At 35.9% G+C, this 19,620-nt stretch overlaps 1 protein-coding gene across 1 annotated transcript in view; it reads right to left on the bottom strand.

The window, feature by feature from the left end:
* Positions 1-716: 716 nt before the first annotated feature.
* Positions 717-19,620, bottom strand: part of RBM26 (RNA binding motif protein 26) — an 89,157-nt gene continuing 70,253 nt past the window's right edge. Inside the window, exons 21-24 of the mRNA XM_081083773.1 lie at positions 9,068-9,181; positions 6,271-7,446; positions 5,572-5,630; positions 717-1,905 (exon numbers count right to left, since the gene is read on the bottom strand). Of these exons, the coding sequence (XP_080939899.1) occupies positions 7,357-7,446; positions 9,068-9,181 (204 nt within the window). The 3' untranslated portion in view covers positions 717-1,905; positions 5,572-5,630; positions 6,271-7,356. The remainder of the gene's footprint in view (positions 1,906-5,571; positions 5,631-6,270; positions 7,447-9,067; positions 9,182-19,620) is intronic.

Below are 19,620 nucleotides of genomic sequence, written 5' to 3'. Positions count from 1 at the left end.
GTGTAAAATCCAAGTATATTAAAAATATAGATATATAAAAAGGTTTCCATAATGCAATCATGCAGCGGTAAACTGCATCATTCAATTACACAAGTGACTCTGTACAGTTACCTACACATAGCTTCATGAGAATCTTATTCAGGAAAATGAAATAAAAATCCTTCTTTAATTAATCAACATATGGGAATTTAACTACTTAACTAATCTACTGGATCTCACAGCAATTTCCAAAAAGCGCAATGATCTTAATGAGAATCAAATCACCTTGACTCTGATTCAAATGGTAGTTCATTTTGTTTTGCTTTATTTTGTTTTTAATTTAAAGGCAAGGGGAAAACAGGAAGATGACAGAATAAAGTTGAGGGCAGTAGTATGTGGTTCACATCCATTAACCAACTAGAACTGTTCACAGCAAATATGGTCTCAGAAAACGTTCTTTAGGTTTCACCTAGCACGGAAACCACTATTAGATGGGCAGAGCATCTTTCCTTGAAAAAATACTGAATGAATCTGAAAAAAATATTTACAAACTCGCTATATGATAGTTTGCAAATTAAAACTAAAGTTTTTAATTTTAAAAAGGCCTTGTATACTAGCAGGTCATAATTATGTTTGAATACCTTCCAAAGTCTGTACTTTTCCTTCAAACCAAGCCTAATATTATTAATCATGCTGTCTCCAACTAATGTGGATCAAAATAGATCATTTACATTGATAGATGTGTTCATTCTTTTTATTTTTCATGAAGACAGAGGCAATGCACACTCAATAAAGTGTTTACAGAATAGTCAACTTTGCACGTAAAAAAAAGTGAAAATATAGCATGGACAAGGGTGAACAGGATCAAGTGTAGTTTGGACTTTCCTAATAAAGAGTTTGTACCAAGAATAACTTCTCAAATGTCTCATGAGAATTTGAATATTCAAAAACTGATGTTGAAAGCTTTTTTAATGGCACCCATTATAAAAGGAGTGTTTTTGGTAAGTACCTGGGTTAAATTAAATCATGTTCTATAAATAACTCTATGCCATATTAACACTAGTCATATTAATAATTGCTTACTAATAAATAATATGGGCATATGCCTTTTAAAATAGGAAAATTAGTGTCTTTAACAATGTAAGACACACAAAATTCTTTCCCCTTGCTTTCAAGATTGTCTTTGATGTCTTGACTGAGAGGAAAATATGGAAAAACTTGTAAACTAGACATTTAATAGATATTTTTCAATATTTATACTCCACAGGTCATCATCCTGCAATACTTGAAAAGAAAGAAAAATAGTCTCCTTGTTGGTTTTAAAGAGCTAAGGACTTTAAAATTATTCAGATAAGTGGTCTTGGGAACAACTTGAGTAAATATATTTAGAAGAAATAGGCAAGTATGTGTTAAAAAAAATATTTTACCATCTGTCCAAAATATTTAACTGACTATTCTAACCCCAGAAATATAACCTTTTAAAACCCAGAAAATTTAAAAGTATACCCATGCTTAACTTTTCAATCATTTTCTTCTAAATTGTTTGTGTTAACACAGCATCATGGCTTTATAGATTTCCTAGACACAATTCTGAAGTTGACTGAGACTGAACTTATGTCATATTAGGAAACCAAGAGGTCTTTTGTCTTCTTATGGTGAAAAAAAAAAAAAAAGGAAGTAAAGGGGAGAAAACATTTAAGAATAAGGTCAGACAAAGCACACACTCAGATATACTTCTGGACTCAAATGTACCCTTAGAGAACTGTAAAGATAAAAATGCTAATTATAGTACATGTAAACATCTATTCAAATTGATAAAAGGCAAACATAAAATAATAGAGTTATTATAACAGTCGTCTCCAGACAGGAACAGATCTTGCTGTTGTAGTCACAAAGCTAAATTCAGGCAATGATGATCTCTCTCTGCTGGAAAAAGAGAAGACTATTAAAAAAAACTCTGAAAATCATAAATGATCTAAACATTGAATCACACCATAAATTGATCTCCAATTTTTCTAAGCTTAAAAAAAAATCTACTTGAGAAAGGATCAAAATCAAAGTTGTAGACAGATCTATTTTAAAAATCAGCTTGATTTTTTAATGAAACCTCTGAGGTGCATTATGCTTCGTTAAAACATTAAGCTGCAAAGATCACAGCTCTACAACATGTCTACCATCTAAAAATTATGGTTAGGAAATGTAGTAACTGGCCAGAGAGCAAATTTTATAGAGGTATAGGTAGGCAAAGTAATTTGAAAAAATCATGAGCAAATTCCAAGGTATTACATATAAAAATGAAAGCAAAAACAATTATCTTAAGTTTCCCCAAAATTTCAAAGCAGTTGCAGGGTACATCTAATTACCTTAAACTCCACATGATAATCATGTCATTCTTTAGTCACACTATATGACAGAAAATTCTATGCTAAGCACAATGATTAACAAAAATAAATAAAAGGAACACATCAAAATGAGGCAGTGCTTGGTATACACAAGAAGGCTAATTTGTATGATGGGGAGAGGAGTAGGTAGAGGAAATGAAGTAACAAGGAAACAGGGATAGGAACAACTATAATAAACTGATTCCAGAAAAGTAAAAAAATGCTTTCAATTACACTAAGTAATGAATAACATAATACTTATAAACTGAAAGAAAATTATTTACCAAATTAGACATTTTTCAACTAAACAATGTTTTCATTAGAAATTACTGAGCATGGCAGTCATGTTCACCAAAATTTGTTTCTGAGAATTTTTTGGGTAGCTATTTTGGAAATTATCTGCTGTCATCTGATAATCAGAGAGAGAGAGAAAACTACTCTTCTCTAAAAGCCTGCGTACATACCTTAGAGCAACTAGCCAGTTCAAGAAGTTAACAAGAACAAGGTAGTTCCTGAGTCTGGGAAAAGGACATTTTTCTTTCTGCCTGACAAATGTTATACACTCATGATTTAATACTAGGTTAAATTTCCACTTTTAATTTATAGGGTTTTAGAAGAGTAAGAAAAACCCTGAAAGACCAAAAAGTGAAATTACTTAATTACCCAGAATTTCATGCAGGATATTTTTTGTTTTAAAAGGCTAAAATATTTTTATAAAGGATTTTAAAAAAAAAGTTTAAATTTTTATATAAATTCTAGAAGAAGTAAAAAAAAATTCTAATAACTAGTTCACACTGTAGGTAAGGGGAAAATGAAAATATAGATGATAAGGTTTGATAATACTGTAAGATAACCATTGATATTTTAACATAACCAAACAAGCAACTGTTTGCTTCCTTTCAATATAACCTTTAGAGTCAATGATTAGTGTTCCAATTAAGATTGGAAATACACTCTTCATAAAACAGTTCTAGTAACAGGAAATGTCCTTCAATTAAACTCAGCCATTTTTTTCTAGATAATCAGCTAACACAGTGAAGTCTTGTCTTCATAGTAAACTACTAATTGATACATTTGATCATATTGCAATAAAACAAGCACTATGCAATACTCTCCCATTCCTACAACATGATTTCAATAAATGCTTGGGCATTGGTTAAATACTAAAATTAAATTTTAAAATGTTACAATTATCCAATAACATTTAAAACAACTCTGCTTAGGTAGAGACATAAAATACTGAAATATGTAAAATGACAATTCAACCATCCCTTGAAGTAATCCTAATCAATCTTTTATCCAATAATACATAATTTTCCTTAATTTTTTTCCTGTAAGCAGTAGTTAACTACGTTATTCTCAATCCTTTTTTCACTCCCAATTAGGCCCAGATCTATACTTAATAAGAGAACTGTATTTAAAAATGTGTTTCAAGTTTTAGGTAGCATATTGGAATAGGGAAGTTTTAACTTTGAATTCAGAAGTGAATGGAAGAGTTATAAGCAGAAAGGAAAAGTGCTAGTGAATACAGAAGTTAATCCATACTTCATAGGCTAAATGAAATTTGTACCAGCAAAGGCAAGCATTTGAGAATACTTATATAAAACTGTGCTAAGACACATAATATGAATTATCATAACCAAATTGAAATTGTTTCAATTGATAAGACAGAAACAGTAGCAACAAGTATGTAGAGTTGGTATAGATATATTAAATTGTTTTAGATTAAACGCTAATAATACACCAGGGAAGCTATAAATGTGAAAGGAAACTTAGAGATCATCTAGTCCAACCACTTTCATTTTACAGACAAGGAAACTGCCCTGGATAAGTTAAGAGACTTATCTAAGGCCACAGAGTGAGTTATAGAGCTGGGACCAAAAGCTAAATCTCTTAACCCTTTTCCAGTACTCTAAACTAGGGAATGAACTAGATATAAAAAACAGTGGGATGGACTAGATTAGTGACCCTTGCCATTTCTGTTCTTACATACTAATAGAAACCAAAAGGCCATTTTACTTCTGAAACTGACTACAACACTTAACTCTCTAAAAATATTAATGGCTTAGTTTATGGAAATTCCACAGACTACCTGTGTATTCCTCCATCAGCATTTGTAACCCCAGTGGTGCAATACCTAACTGCAGCAATTTTTTAGCAAAACGGTCCCAATGACTGAGAAGAGCTTCAGGAGATATTTTAAAAAATTGATAAGAATTGACAAGGGAGGTAATTGTCACTCCATTATTGGAGATTCAAATGTGCATTCATTCATTAATTCATCCAACAAACATCTTAGTGCCCACTATGAGCCAAGCTTTGTGATAATCACTAGAGATAAAAAGATGAATAAGACATGGTCCCCTTCCTAGAGGAGCTTGTAATCTAATGGGGAAGACAGACATATAAACCAGATAAATTATATTGCAATGTAAGTACTTGTAACAGAGATATGAACAAAGCGCTGTATTAAAAGGGAGGGTAAAGTTATGAACTGGCTAATGACCAAGAAGTCCACTAACAATGTGCAAGAACTACACATTTATTGCACACGATTTCATGCTCAATCAATTAGAAAGGAGGTAGCAATATAGTTTTTAAAAAACTATAGCTGGCACTGAAATCAGAATGAGTGCATTCAATTCTAGCAGTGACTTTCCATGACTAGCAGTGACTTTGGAGAAGTCATTCCATCTCTATTATTCCAAATTTCCTTATCTGTAAAATGGAAATTTAACAGCCGATTTAAAGGGATAGCTTAAGTTTTGAATGAGAATAGATGAAAGTACTTAGATGTAGATGTAGACTACTAGTACTTATAAACATATTAATTTTAAAAACTCAATAGCAATGAAAATCTAAGTAATATTTACAATTAAAATCATTGCTAAAAATATAATTGTGAATCTAATGAATGTTGCTAATATTTAATCCCCATACTTCTGGACCAAACTGATATATACTTGTCTTCTGATTCATTCACAGCAAAATGGCTTAAAACATTTTAATTTTAGGTTACTAGAGAATGTAAAACTAGGAAGAGTAATTACCTATTTGTGAATTTAAATAATAGGTAATTTCAGTTACATAATAAGGGATTTTACAGTAATTTTTAAAATATCAGGCTAAAATTTACTAATCAAATTATAAAGCCAAAAATCAGCATGGAGATTTAACTGGCCTTTGAAATATTTTTTTTTCTTTATAATACCTGTTTGGTGTAAAAAGAAGAAACGTGAGCCTCTGCCAATTTGGCACCTTTCACGACTACTAAAAAGAAAAGAAAACAAACTTACCTAACAAATCAGAATAGTATATAGTCAACATAGAAGAGACTACACAAAAATCTATCTTAGATCTAAGTATAGTTTTTGAAGAAGTATACTTTAGAAGTATAGTTCTAAGAAGAAGTTTTTGAGTAAAGTCACTATTTGGACAAAAGAAATCTGACTTTGAAATTTTAAATATAAACATATGCACTAATTGCAAGTCAAAACATTCCTATGAAATAGTACTACCATCAAGAACATTATATAACTTTAACCCTAAGTGTGGAAAAAATCCACTAGTCACTCCACTGGTAGAAGAGTGTGGGTGGTGGAATTACAGTTTGTGATTTTGAGGACCACAGTATGAAAAGAAAGTGATGTTTTTGATGTGACTTTTAATATAATCACTATAATCTCAGGAGGGGCAGAAATACTTGTAAACAAAATGAATTTAAAAATATAAATATGTATCCTCCCACCCCTTCATTCTACAAAGAATGCATTTATATCCTGTATCAACTTTAAGTGATCATGTTCACTTGCCAGAGAAATCCACTTAAAAATCACAATGTTGTAAATGTCAAGTATTTTTATACAAATATAGGAAACACACACTTAAAATATCAGACTGAAACACTTACCAAACTGTTTTCCTAAAGTAGTATCTATAGTACATTTCTTTATTCATACATCTTCAAATGGTCAAGTTTTCTTTCATACATCCAAAATGTAATGTGATGGTTTTCTTATTCACCAAATGTTAGCTCTACTTGAAGTCTGGTTCCAAACTAATCAGCCTGCTTTTAAATTTTAAGACATCTGTTGAAAATTTATAGGATCAAACCAAACTGAAGTGGTATAAATTTTAAACATTGGATTGTACATTATTATAAAGGTATCAGTAACCATTATTACTAAAAATAAGTTAGTGATTATAGCTCCTTTTGTGATAATTGGGGGAAAGGGTAGATCACCATCAGGAATGGTCTATTTTAACTTTTTTTTTCTTTCTTTTTATCTTTTTTTTTTTTTTTTTAAATCAAAGAACATCGTCTTGGTTGTGTGTTGTTGTTTTTTTTTTGTCATTGCTTTTTTTTTTCCTTTTCTTTTCTTTTTAAAAGACCATTCCACTTTATTTTAAACATCTGAATGCATAAGGAGAGTCATATGCAAAGCAGTCATACACCATTATCATTGAAACCCATATGGTAAAATACATACACAAGTCCAACAAAAGGCTAATACATAGTAAAGCCTAAGCATACTACTATGTAATATTATGAATACATACTTGGAGACTTTAGTTAGAGTACTATGTTATCTATTCATTTTTGAAAACATTCATTAAGATTTTAAATGCAAATTCATTCCTTATTTGGAGTAAAACAAATTTCTCTAAATTATTACAAGTATTGGTCATAAGTTTTCAGACCTATTCATTAAATTACAAAGAACCCGAAGAATTCTGTATTGTTCAGTAGAAGTATGTAATAAAAACATTGCATGTTTCTAGTGTGATGTCTTTAGCAATTGTTTACTGAAATAAAATGCAAACATCAATCTTTCAAAATACAGGATCAGAAGGTAGTTTTCTTTTCTTCTATTTGTGAAATCCATCTTCATCACATTTACCAAAAATTGTTTTTACAAATATGTAAAAGTACATTAGATAATACTAATGAAACACAGGTAGAGTTCTAGCATGTGCAGATCAATGATCAGTCAAATCATCTTCTCCAAGAACGAGATTCATTGTCCTCTTCTTCTTCATCATCATCTTGAAGTAATGAGTCATCCACCATAGACTCTTCCTGAAACTTTAGGTTAAAATGCATTTAGGAATTTACCCAAAAAAAAGAAAAGAAAAAAGGTGACACTTTTAAATACTGATTTCTCTCAACAGAGTCGAATACAAAAGGTATTGCTATAGCTAGGACATTCAAGAAATAAAAAGCAACCTTTACTGACTCAATGCTTTCTCTACAGTATCTATTCTATTGCTTGCATCAAACAGGCACTAAAGAATTATCAAAGTAAGCCTTTGTACATGCTGTTTCTCCTGCCTCTCTTTACCAAATAATGCTATCTTCTCTATACCTACAAAACATTGTTTATTATCTTTTTTTTTAAAGAAAACATCAGTAAGTCTTCTCTGACTTACCCTAATGCTGGACACTAAATCAACCAATAAGTTGTATAAAAGTCTATCCAGATTTTCTACTGTACGTAAACAAACATTTTCTTTATAGCATTCCTTTTCTCCATTCCTTTCATAAAAGCTTCTCAGACTGCTTTTCAAAATACCTAATACCAGGAGCTCTCCTGCTTTTCTCCCCATTCAATTCAAACTCATGGAAGGACAAAGGTATAATCTAAAATATAAAATGACAAATCATGTATATGAGTTTCAAAACACACAATTTATTCTTGCATTTGACTATGGATATGTGTTAACAGCCTTGGATGCTCTTCAAACAAAATGAAGTGACACTGATAAGCTAACAGAGATAAAACATGTGTTTGTTTAGTGTCCCTACCTTATCTTTATTTTTTAACTTCCTCAACTTTCTCCTACAGCCTATTTCATGATTAAACAAATAGAGTTGCTTATTTTTAACTCTGGGGTTGTTCAAAGGGCTCACTGGTCTTTATGCTCACAAGTCTCAGACTAACTGCTGTTACCCAAGAAAAATGTAGTCTCTACAATTATCCCTCTGCTCAAATATGCCTCTCAACTATATTCCCCGTTCAAGCTCTTGGTTTATGGAAAGTTTTATTATCACTTAGGGTTCAGTTCAAAGGTCACCAACTCCTTCAAGATTCTTATGGATAGAAATAATCACTCTTTCCTTTGGATTCCAACAACATATTGTTCAAATCTTTATTCAGCATATCAGTTTGCCTTTTATTATAATTTGTTTCTTATGTGTCTGTCAGCACCACCCCCCTTTCCAGTTTATAAGCTCCTTGATGATAGGGACCGTGTCTTATTCATTTTTATGCCTATCACAGTATCTACCATATACCAGGCATTCATTCTAATGAACTAAAACAATATGAATTAAAATAAAAAGTACCTGAAATGTTAATAAAGCAATTGAGAATATATACTTTAAAACTTGAAATATTACAAGATTTCCTATGGATAAAAAATCTAACAAATAATTATTCTTTTAAGAATAAATGAAAACTGAGTGTGCGTGTGTGTGTGCGTGTGTGTGTGTGTGAGTGTGATTTGCATATATTCTTTTTGGATTAGCAATCCACAGATTTCATTAATCCAGAAAATTTAAAGCTGTCTGCATTTATCTGATATCCCCTGCCTAAAATATGGCTCAGGAATAAAAGTTTTATGTTAAAAATCACAGCCATAAAATCACAATTTATATAAAAATGTGAACATTTAAGGGCAAAACCAAGTGAAAAAAACAAACATACTTCCTCTTCATCAGGTTCAACTTCTTCTGTTTCAACAGCTGAAATATTAGTTATTGGTTTATTCCATGCCAGTTTTAGATCCTGCCCTTTGAAACGAGCTCCATGAACTGCAGCCTAAAATAATTAAGAACATTGGAATATAGAACATTAATAATTTCTGAAGAAAAAAAATATTATAGCACCTAATATTTAAATTAACTCACCTAAACACAGTGAAGACAGCTGTCTATTAATTTGATCTGTGGTTATTTACTGAATAACTATTTACTACTTATAATAATTTGCTTTATATGGTTATTTCTAAAATTAGCCTAGGAATTAGAAATTCCTTTAAAAAGAAAACAAGAACAATTTCTCACAATTGATCAGAGCTAATTCAGTACTCGCCATTATTTGACTAGAAAAACTATGTCTACATGTTTACAATATAATAATTGCCATTTAAGGCAATAGTCTCAAAGTACTTCAAGATCCTGAATCAAAGTCTAAGTTAGAATCAACAGGCTAAATGTATTTTTCTGCATTTAATTCTTATAAATGACATATATAGTAACTATAAACTAGAAATTTTTAATAGAATTAAAATAATTTTGCATGCATAAATTATCACATTATTTTTATATTATATCACAGAATCACAAATTGATATATCACTATTATAAAATATAAATATCTCAATGAAGGAAAAATATGTAACTTTTCTATAAAGTAGTTTCTACAAAGCTTCCAGAATTGCATATAAAACTTATTAGTAAATAGTAAAGTCTAAATACTTGCTGCATTAACTGGCTGCTTTGGAAATAGTGGATTCAAATTAAAGTAACATGAACTAACATAAATCAATGTAAGCAACATACCAAAATAACTCATAGTCACAAAAGATTTATAGCACAATCTCAAAGTACAGTACAATGTGAAATGTAGAAACAATTACACGTTCAATGATATCTGACCATGAGTTGTGTGACATTAAAGTCCCCGGGTATAAATTTTAAATCTGCACATATAAATTTGTGACAAATCTATAGGATTCCATGTCTGATAAAATGCAGCTCAGGAGTTTTTAGTCCATGGCCTCCTCACAATGTCATATAACTAAAAATTTTTAAAGTACTTATATATGAGATTTAAGTCCAGAAACAATTTGTAATTTTTCAAGCTGTAGCTATTACATTGTATATAAAAAAGGCTAATATGCAAATCAACCAAATGGCAGAACAACCAGTCACTATAACACGCACTGACCACCAGGGGGCAGATGCTCAACGCAGGAGCTGCCCCCTGGTGGTCAGTGCATTCCCACAGGGGGAGCATTGCTCAGCCAGAAACTGGGCTCAAGGCTGGCGAGCTCAGCGGTGGTAGCAGGAGCCTCTCCCACCTTTGTGGCAGGGCTAAGGATGTTCAACTGCCAGCTTAGGCCCACTCAGTCAGACATCCCCCAAGGACTCCCGGACTGTGAGAGGGTGCAGAGCGGGCTGAGGGACCCCCCGAATGCACAAATTTCATGCACTGGGCCTCTAGTATACTATAAGGAAAAAGGAACTCAGAATATTAAACTTTTATTCCCAGAAATTATATTATTTGTGGTAAAGGTGGCATTTTTATTTTCAGACTTACATATAGAGCACATAACTAATTATGTTGGTGTCAGTGAAATGTTGAGTTTTCAGCATGAAAAAAGAAGATAGAGCTACGAAGACCCCTGAGATTAAGTAAAACCCTTATAATCCAGAATTAATTTACAAGTATTAGTAAAGGCTTTCTTTCTTCCTACCTACCTACCTCTCTATGTATACATATATGTGTGTATATGCATGTGTACATAAAACTCCTAACGTTCAGAATGCAACATATCAGTAGTTGCTTTGAATTTATTTTATTTGTACAGGGTATATGTGAATATGTGTATAAGTATATGAGTACATGTGTGTATGAATGTACGTATATTTTGTTCACTCCCAGCTATGATCACTGAAAAGAATTAGTGACTGTAATGTACGCAGTAGTAATAAGCATCTGTAGTACTTATACTGTGGTTTCAAAAAACCTTTGCTCTGTAAAAACAATCAGAGCTCCTCAGAGGAATGGCCAGCTTTCAGGTCTTGAAGAGAAAATGTATAAGATGAACTCAAAACACTTTTCATACCAGAAAGCAAAAACACTATCATAACCCATCAGGATCCAGTCAAAAGGACTGTTAACAAACTTGTATACTGGCCACAAAAATGGGATAATCTATACTAATAAAAGACTATGTGGTCATCACACCCTCACACCATGATGCCCTCACGCCATAACAATCCATCACCAGGAGGCAGCGTGTGCAGTGGGTGCGCAAGGATGTGCGGGGCTGCGTGGGCAGCGAGGTGCATGGGTGGGTGGGGACTTGACGCTGTGTGTGTGGCCCGGAGGCGGGTTCCTGCGGCTCCATGCAGAGCCGCGGAAGCAGGGTCAAGCGGCTCTGTGTGGTGCAGAGGCAGGACCACCGGCTCCGGCCTACCTTTTTGGGGCAATCCATCGAGGAGCCCCAGATGGGTGGGCAGGACGGGGAGATCCATCGCGGGGCTCCCGCACTGTGAGAGGGCACAGGCCAGGCTGGGGAACCCCCAGCCCAAGTGCACGAATTTTGTGCACTGGGCCTCTAGTACATAAATAACTGAGAACAATGGACCAATATCCATAATATGTTTCAAGCTATAAGTTATGATGGTATAATACCAATCAAGCTATCTCAAAATATAAATCTTATTTTGGATCCTTAAATGAGTAAAAAAATTTTAAGAAAACCAGGGAAATGTAAACCTTAACTGGGTATTTAATAATGCCTAGGAAATATCAATCATTTTTTAGGTCTAGTAAGAGTATTGTGTTTTATTTTTTTAAGATTCTAACATTGAGAGACACACTAAAATGTTTACAGGTGAAATGATATGATGACTGACAGTGGCTCTAAAATAAAGACAAGGAGGATTACAGTGGGTGAGATATAGACAAAATAAGATGGGCTGCAAGTAGGTACTCACTAAAGGTTTATGATGAGTAATATGGGGGTTCATTTCACAAGTCTCTCTAATTTTCACATTATGAAATGTAAAGAAAAACTATATTTAAAAGCTCAAGCATTTTATTCATAGGCTTGCTCTAGCCCTTTGCCTATTTATTCTTGCACATCGTCAAAGTTTGCAGTCATACACAGCACAGAAGGAAAAAAAGCCTTAAAATCTGACAAATGATGGAGGAAGAAAAAAGTATGGAAAGTAGTTACCAGTATGTGATGGATTCAATATCTTACCTGGAAAATGGTTCTGGAAATAATTAACATTTTGAAAAAATGGGGTTAAACAAAATTAAACAGAAGTGTTTACCTTCTGCCTTTACAAGTCAACTTAGGTTGTGAATCTAAATAAAATATACAAAATGCAGCTTTTCACAAACTTATCTGACAAAAGAATTCTTTGTTAGGGAAGCTCTTGTAGAATCAGTGTTCTGTAAAAACAGTGTGGGAAAACTGACCTAAGGTCATAAGAGTTAAAGCTGCAATCCTATCCTAGCGTACCTTACGTACCATATGATTAAAGCTAATTTTTAAAAGAAGGCTAAAACCAAGTTTATGAATGTTTGTAATAACCACAGTATACAATGTTTATGCAGGAGTTACATTAAAGGACCACAAATTTACAAAGAAAGTAAATTCTAATTTTTTAGAACTTACAGGGAAGGAATTCTTTCATTCCTTTAACTCCTGAGTTCAAACCCATGGCCACTTTCCAACAAGTTTTAGACAGATTTACTAATTCTGGTAGCACACTGCCCATCATATGGCAGTACTTAGTAACTGTTAAGTAAATCAGTAAAACATACACAAAAGGTTCTTCTATACACATGATTTGATTTCTCTTAATTGAATCCACTTACATATATTGTTCCTGCTATTAATTTAGTATTTATTCAGTCAGCCCAATCAACTGCTAACTGCTTATGTTGCACTATCTTTTATGAACACAATTTTATATTTCTACCTTCAGGTCTAAAGAATGAGAATTTTGAAGTAATTTACTCTTTCTTGTCTCTATTCAGTTTCCAATCATTTCTCATTCTGAAAAGAAACCCATAGTGATATTAATAATAGCTAACATTATAGCCAGAATTAAGAAGGTTTACTATGTCCCCAGGCATTGTTCTAGGTAACTTAGTAAGTTTTGAATTAGTAAATCCTCACCATTCTCTAGAGAAAAATTTCTTTGAAGCTACCTTACCACACCACACAATGCCAAACTGTATGATTAAATAAAGAGTAAAACAGTAACTTTAAGGAGAGAAACACAAGATAATCTGTTGAAAACAGTTTGAGGCATGGGTGTGAAAAAATGCACTCATAGAACAAGATTCACTTTCCTTTTGATATAAAAAGTTATACACCTCTTTGTGTTTAGAACTGATTCTTATAAAATAGGAACTTAACTGTTCCTTTACTAAAATTGGATCCTTGTATCTTACAGAGGTATAGGAATAATTCAAAGTAGGAAAAATAACATTCTAATCAGTCATGAGAAGAAACTAGATTTTTCTATCCTGTTTGGGTACTTATCCAACTTTAGTACATAGGGTGGTGATAGGAAAATAGAAAATACAATAGCAGGAACCATCTTCTAACTAACTAAATCAAATTATAACTATCTTAGACTAAAGCTAAAAGTGTTCTGTTTATATTATTATTCCTTAAAATATTTTTATCTTTTTTCCTAGGGAAAATTTCTTCCTTTTCAAGTTGTTATATTTGAACTAGAGGCCCAGTGCATGAAATTTGTGCATGGGTGGGGTCCCTGGGCCTGGTTAGCGATCAGGGCCGATTGGGGACAGGCCGATCAGGGGCAGGCTGGAGAGGAGGCGACTGTCGCCAGACCAGGTGCGGAAGGAATGGACACCAGATGCCAACACTGCCATCACAGGCGCCCTGCCACCACATGGGTCCCCGCCTCCCCCCCCTTCCCTTGCTGCCGCGCTACCACTAAAGCGGGAGGGCGGGCGGGCAGAAGGCTGATCAAGGCCTACCAGCAAGGCGCAGGGATGGGACACAGGAGGTTGGGCGCCAGCCCCAAGGAGGGAGCCGGCCCTCGGCCTCCCTGGGAAAGGGGCCACATCTGCCACCACCCATCCCCGGTTCCCCGTCCCAACCCGAGGGCCGGCCCCGATCAAGTGATCAGGGCCTGGGGGAGGGACCATGGGAGGTTGGCCGGCCAGCGGAAGTTGGCTGTGGGCACGCACTGACCACCCGGAGGCAGCTTCTGCATTGAGCATCTGGCCCCTGGTGGTCATTGCATGTCATAGTGACGGTCGTTCCGGTCGCTTAGGCTTTTATATATATAGATGTCTCAATTACCTTATTCTTGTACTTTCACTTTGAAATACTATGCATCTATTGATTATAGAATGTAAAGAGACATTCATTCATAAATCTACAATAAGAGTTCAGAAAATAAGAAAAATGAATAAATATTAGCAAAGGTTGACAAGTTTCTTGAGAAAGCCTATCCTTTATCTTGACTTTATCTACATTTTGGTATTAAATTTCCTTATTTTACACAATGATGGTGATGATAAATGCAATCTTTTGTACTTTGTAAGCATTCTTCCTTGACAAAATTAAAAATTAGCATCCTTATGTCAAACTCACTAATTTTTAAATTACTAAGCCTAATGTTTACTGAAATCCAGATCTTTAAAAAACCACTTCTTTAGCCTATACTCTGCCTGTATTAGATAAAACTTCAACTTAATTTTCTAGTCTCTTTTAAAATAGAATGTTACAAAATTTAAAGAAATTTTATGGCTTAAGGCAGTGGTTCTCAACCTCCCTAATGCCAGGATCCTTTAATATAGTTCCTCATGTTGTGGTGACCCCCAATTTCATTGTTACAAATTGAACATAATTAAAGCATAGTGATTAATCACAAAAACAGTATGTAATTCTATATGTGTTTTCCGATGGTCTTAGGCGACCCCTGTGAAAGGGTCATTCGACCCCCAAAAGGGTCGCAACCCACAGGTTGAGAACCGCTGGCTTAAGGAATAGTTTATGGTTTAACAACTTCTATATCTTAATTCTAAATGTTTTTCACAGCAATAGTATTTACCCTGAAAAGGTAACTCTCATTAGATCTAACTTAACCTAGGTTATTTTGTCACTTATTCAGTGCTAAAGTCTTTCTTATACATTAATCCCTGATCTTTTCAATTCACTAGGGGACACACACACACACACACACACACACACACACACACACACAGATATCCAAGATGGAAAAATCAAGACTCAAGAAAAAAGGCAGGAGAACCAAGATGGCGGCATAGGTTAACCCCAAAGTTTGCTGCTTTGAACAACTACTTCAAAAGTGAAACTAAAAGACGGAACAGACATCACCCAGAACCACTGGAACGCTGGCTGAGGGGAAGTCCTACAACTAGGAGGAAAGAGAAACGCATACGGACACTCAGAGGAGGCGCAGTGCTGAAGTCAAATTCTGAGGTGCGGAGTGCGCAGAGCGGGCTGGTGGCGGAGGGCATGGTTGGCATTTTCAATCGGGAGGGAGTCACAGACTCTGAGCTCCAGATCCGGGCGAGTCTTTAGGGACGCAGACTCAAACGGGAGAAGCGGGACTGCCTGGCTTCTGTCAGAGCGAGTACAGCTTTCTCTCCGAGCTTTGCAGCGGGTGCTGGGACTCAGAGAGGCAGAGCCCCTGGGGACAGGACTGAGAGCCACCATAACTGCTCTCTCCGGCCCACCCTGTTGATCCACTGCGACCCGCCCCGCCCAAGCCCTGCACACAGGCATTTGCTGGATAGCCTCAGGCAAACGCCAGATTAGCACCTCCCTAGAGGACAGAAGTTCTCTCACTGCTGACACAGTTGATTCTCATAGCCACTTGGCCTGGAGGTCAAACCCTCCCTGGAATTAGCTACAACAATCAAGATTTAACTATAAGACCACGAACAAAGACCACGGGGTGCACCAAGGAAGCATAACAAAATGCGGAGACAAAGAAACAGGACAAAATTGTCAATGGAAGATCTAGAGTTCAGAACCACACTTTTAAGGTCTCTCAAGAACTGTTTAGAAGCCGCCGATAAACTTAATGAGATCTACAAGAAAACTAATGAGACCCTCGATCTTATATTGGGGAACCAACTAGAAATTAAGCATACACTGACTGAAATAAAGAATATTATACAGACTCCCGACAGCAGAACAGAGGAGCGCAAGAATCAAGTCAATGATTTGAAATGCGAGGAAGCAAAAAACACCCAAACGGAAAAGCAAAATGAAAAAAGAATCCAAAAATGCGAGGATAGTGTAAGGAGCCTCTGGGACAGCTTCAGGCGTACCAACATCATAATTATAGGGGTGCCAGAAGATGAGAGAGAGCAAGATATTGAAAACCTATTTGAAGAAATAATGACAGAAAACTTCCCTCACCTGGTGAAAGAAATGGACTTACAGGTCCAAGAAGCGCGGAGAACGCCAAACAAAAGGAATCCAAAGAGGACCACACCAAGACACATCATAATTAAAATGCCAAGAGCAAAAGATAAAGAGAGAATCTTAAAAACAGCAAGAGAAAGAAACCCAGTTACCTACAAGGGAATACCCATACGACTGTCAGCTGATTTCTCAACAGAAACTTTGCAGGCCAGAAGGGAGTGGCAAGAAATATTCAAAGTGATGAATACCAAGAACCTACAACCAAGATTACTTTATCCAGCAAAGCTATCATTCAGAATTGAAGGTCAGATAAAGAGCTTCACAGATAAGGAAAAGCTAAAGGAGTTCATCACCACCAAACCAGGATTATATGAAATGCTGAAAGGTATCCTTTAAGAAGAGGAAGAGGAAGAAAAAGGTAAAGATACAAATTATGAACAACAAATATGCATCTATCAACAAGTGAATCTAAGAATCAAGTGAATAAATAATCCGATGAACAGAATGAACTGGTGATTATAATAGAATCAGGGACATAGAAAGGGAATGGACTGACTATTCTTGGGGGGGAAGGGGTGTGGGAGATGCGGGAAGAGACTGGACAAAAATCGTGCACCTATGGATGAGGACAGTGGGTGGGGAGTGAGGGCGGAGGGTGGGGTGGGAACTGGGAGGAGGGGAGTTATGGGGGGAAAAAAGAGGAACAAATGTAATAATCTGAACAATAAAGATTTAATTAAAAAAAAAAGAAAAGAAAAGAAAAAAGGCAGATGTCAAAAGTCTTAGCAAGGGCAAAACTTCCCAAAATTAGGTCTTTCCCCCCAACTGCCCTCAGCCACATAAGCAGAAAAAAGTAGTATGTATTTTTTAAACTATTACTAAATCCACAAACTTGGTAATACATTATTGCAACCATCTGTACAATAACTATCTGTGACTACTTCCTAGAAGCAAATAGAACTCAGCTACTTATCTAATATTACATTGAAAATTATAACTGAAGCCATTATTTAATGGAAGATCATTAAATAAAAGATTGCTCAAAACTAGATTTATAGAGGAGACACCAAGATGGCGGCATAGGTAAACACCGGAAATTGCTGCCTCGCACAATCACTTCAAAAATACAACTAAAAGACAAAACGGACATCATCCAGAACCACAGGAAGGCTGGCCGAGTGGAAATTCTACAACTAGAAGGAAAGAGAAAAGCACACTGAGACTCAGAGGAGGTGCGGAAGTAAAGTGCAGAGGTACGGAGGCACACGCGGAAAGGGCTTGCAACTGAGGACGCGGCTGTCTTTTTCAATCAGCAGGGAGTCAGAGCTCCTGACGGCTCTGAACTCCAGTTCCAGGCGAGCTCTGGGGACCTAGACTCATACGGGGAAAAACTGGGCTGTCTGGAAGCGGGTGGAACTCAAGGGCGGCTTCCTCTCACAGGTGCTTGCAGTGATTACTGGGGCCTCTTAGGGCAAGACTGAGGATCAGCCATAGCTGTTTTCCCAGCCCTGTTGATTCCCTGAAACCCCACGCCCCCACCCAAGCTGTGCACAGAGGCTTTTGCATATGAATGACCTGGCCCTTTGCAATCTAAAATTACCTAACAAACTGCAGCTGGATCAGAGAGACCCAGAACCCAAAAGAAGTCCCAAAGCCCCAAGCAGCTTGCATTGCTTCACAGCTGGGCCTCATCTGGGCACCTCAAAACCCCAAACAAAGAAGAAGAATCAGCAGATCTCTCCAGAGCTCCTGCTGGGTAGCCTCAGGCAGAGGCTAAATTAGCACCTCCTTAGAGATCCAAGTGCCAGTGTACCCATTGTTCAGAGTGGGACCATCCAGATTACAACTCCTCAGGTCCATAAGGGACACACTCAGGGGGCAGACTCAGTGAGCACCAAAGCCCCACTGAAGCAAGTCTTGCCCCAGAAGGGTGTCTTCAGCACAGAAGTTCTCCCACCATAGACACAGCTGATTCTCACAGCCAACTGGCCTGGAGGTCAATTCCTCCCAGTGATACCAACTACAATCAAGGCTTAACTACAACAAGATTGTGCACACAGCCCACAAAGGGGTGCACCAAGAGTGTCCAACTCAGGTGATTGGGAGGGCTGAGCCACTGGGCCCTATAGGACACACAGCACAGAAAGTCACCCCATCAACACAGGGAAGCAGCCAAAATGCAGAGACAAAGAAACAGGTCACAAATAACAGAAATGGAGGAAAGCAAACTACTGGATATAGAGTTCAAAACCACGGTTATAAGGTTTTCAAGACTATTCTAGAAATTGCCAATAAATTTAGTGAGACCCTCAATAAATCTAGTGAGACCCTCAAAAAATCTAATGAGACCTTCGAGGATATGAAAAGGGACCAAATAGAAATTAAGCATACACTGACTGAAATAAAGAATATTATACAAACTCCCAACAGCAGACTAGAGGATCCAAAGAATCAAGTCAAAGACTTGAAATATGAAGAAGTAAAAAACACCCAACCGGAAAAGCAAAAAGAAAAAAGCATACAAAAATACGAAGATAGTGTAAGAAGCCTCTGGGACAACTTCAAGCAAACCAACATCCAAATTATAGGGGTGCCAGAAGAAGAGAGAGAGCAAGATATTGAAAACTTATTTGAAGAAATAATGACAGAAAACTTCCCCTACGTGGTGAAAGAAATAGACTTACAAGTCCAGGAAGCGCAGAGAACCCCAAACAAAAGGAATCCAAAGAGGAACACACAAGACACATCATAATTAAAATACCAAGGGCTAAAGACAAAGAGAGAATCTTAAAAGCAGCAAGAGAAAAACAGTTAGTTACCTACAAGGGAGTACACATGAGATTGTCAGCTGATTTCTCAACAGAAACTATGCAGGCCAGAAGGGAGTGGCAAGAAATATTCAAAGAGATGAATAGCAAGAACCTACAACCAAGATTACTCTACCCAGAAAAGCTATCATGTAGAATTAAAGGTCAGTTAAAGAGCTTCACAGATAAGAAAAAGCTAAAGGAGTTCATCACCACCAAACCAGTAATATATGAAATGCTGAAAGATATTCTTTAAGAAGAGGAAG

The sequence above is a fragment of the Myotis nattereri genome (genome assembly GCF_964212035.1).
Source record: "Myotis nattereri genome assembly, chromosome: 2".
NCBI classification, from domain to species: domain Eukaryota; kingdom Metazoa; phylum Chordata; class Mammalia; order Chiroptera; family Vespertilionidae; genus Myotis; species Myotis nattereri.
Note: the sequence above shows the minus strand (reverse complement) of the source record. Positions and strands in the feature narration are given on the sequence as shown.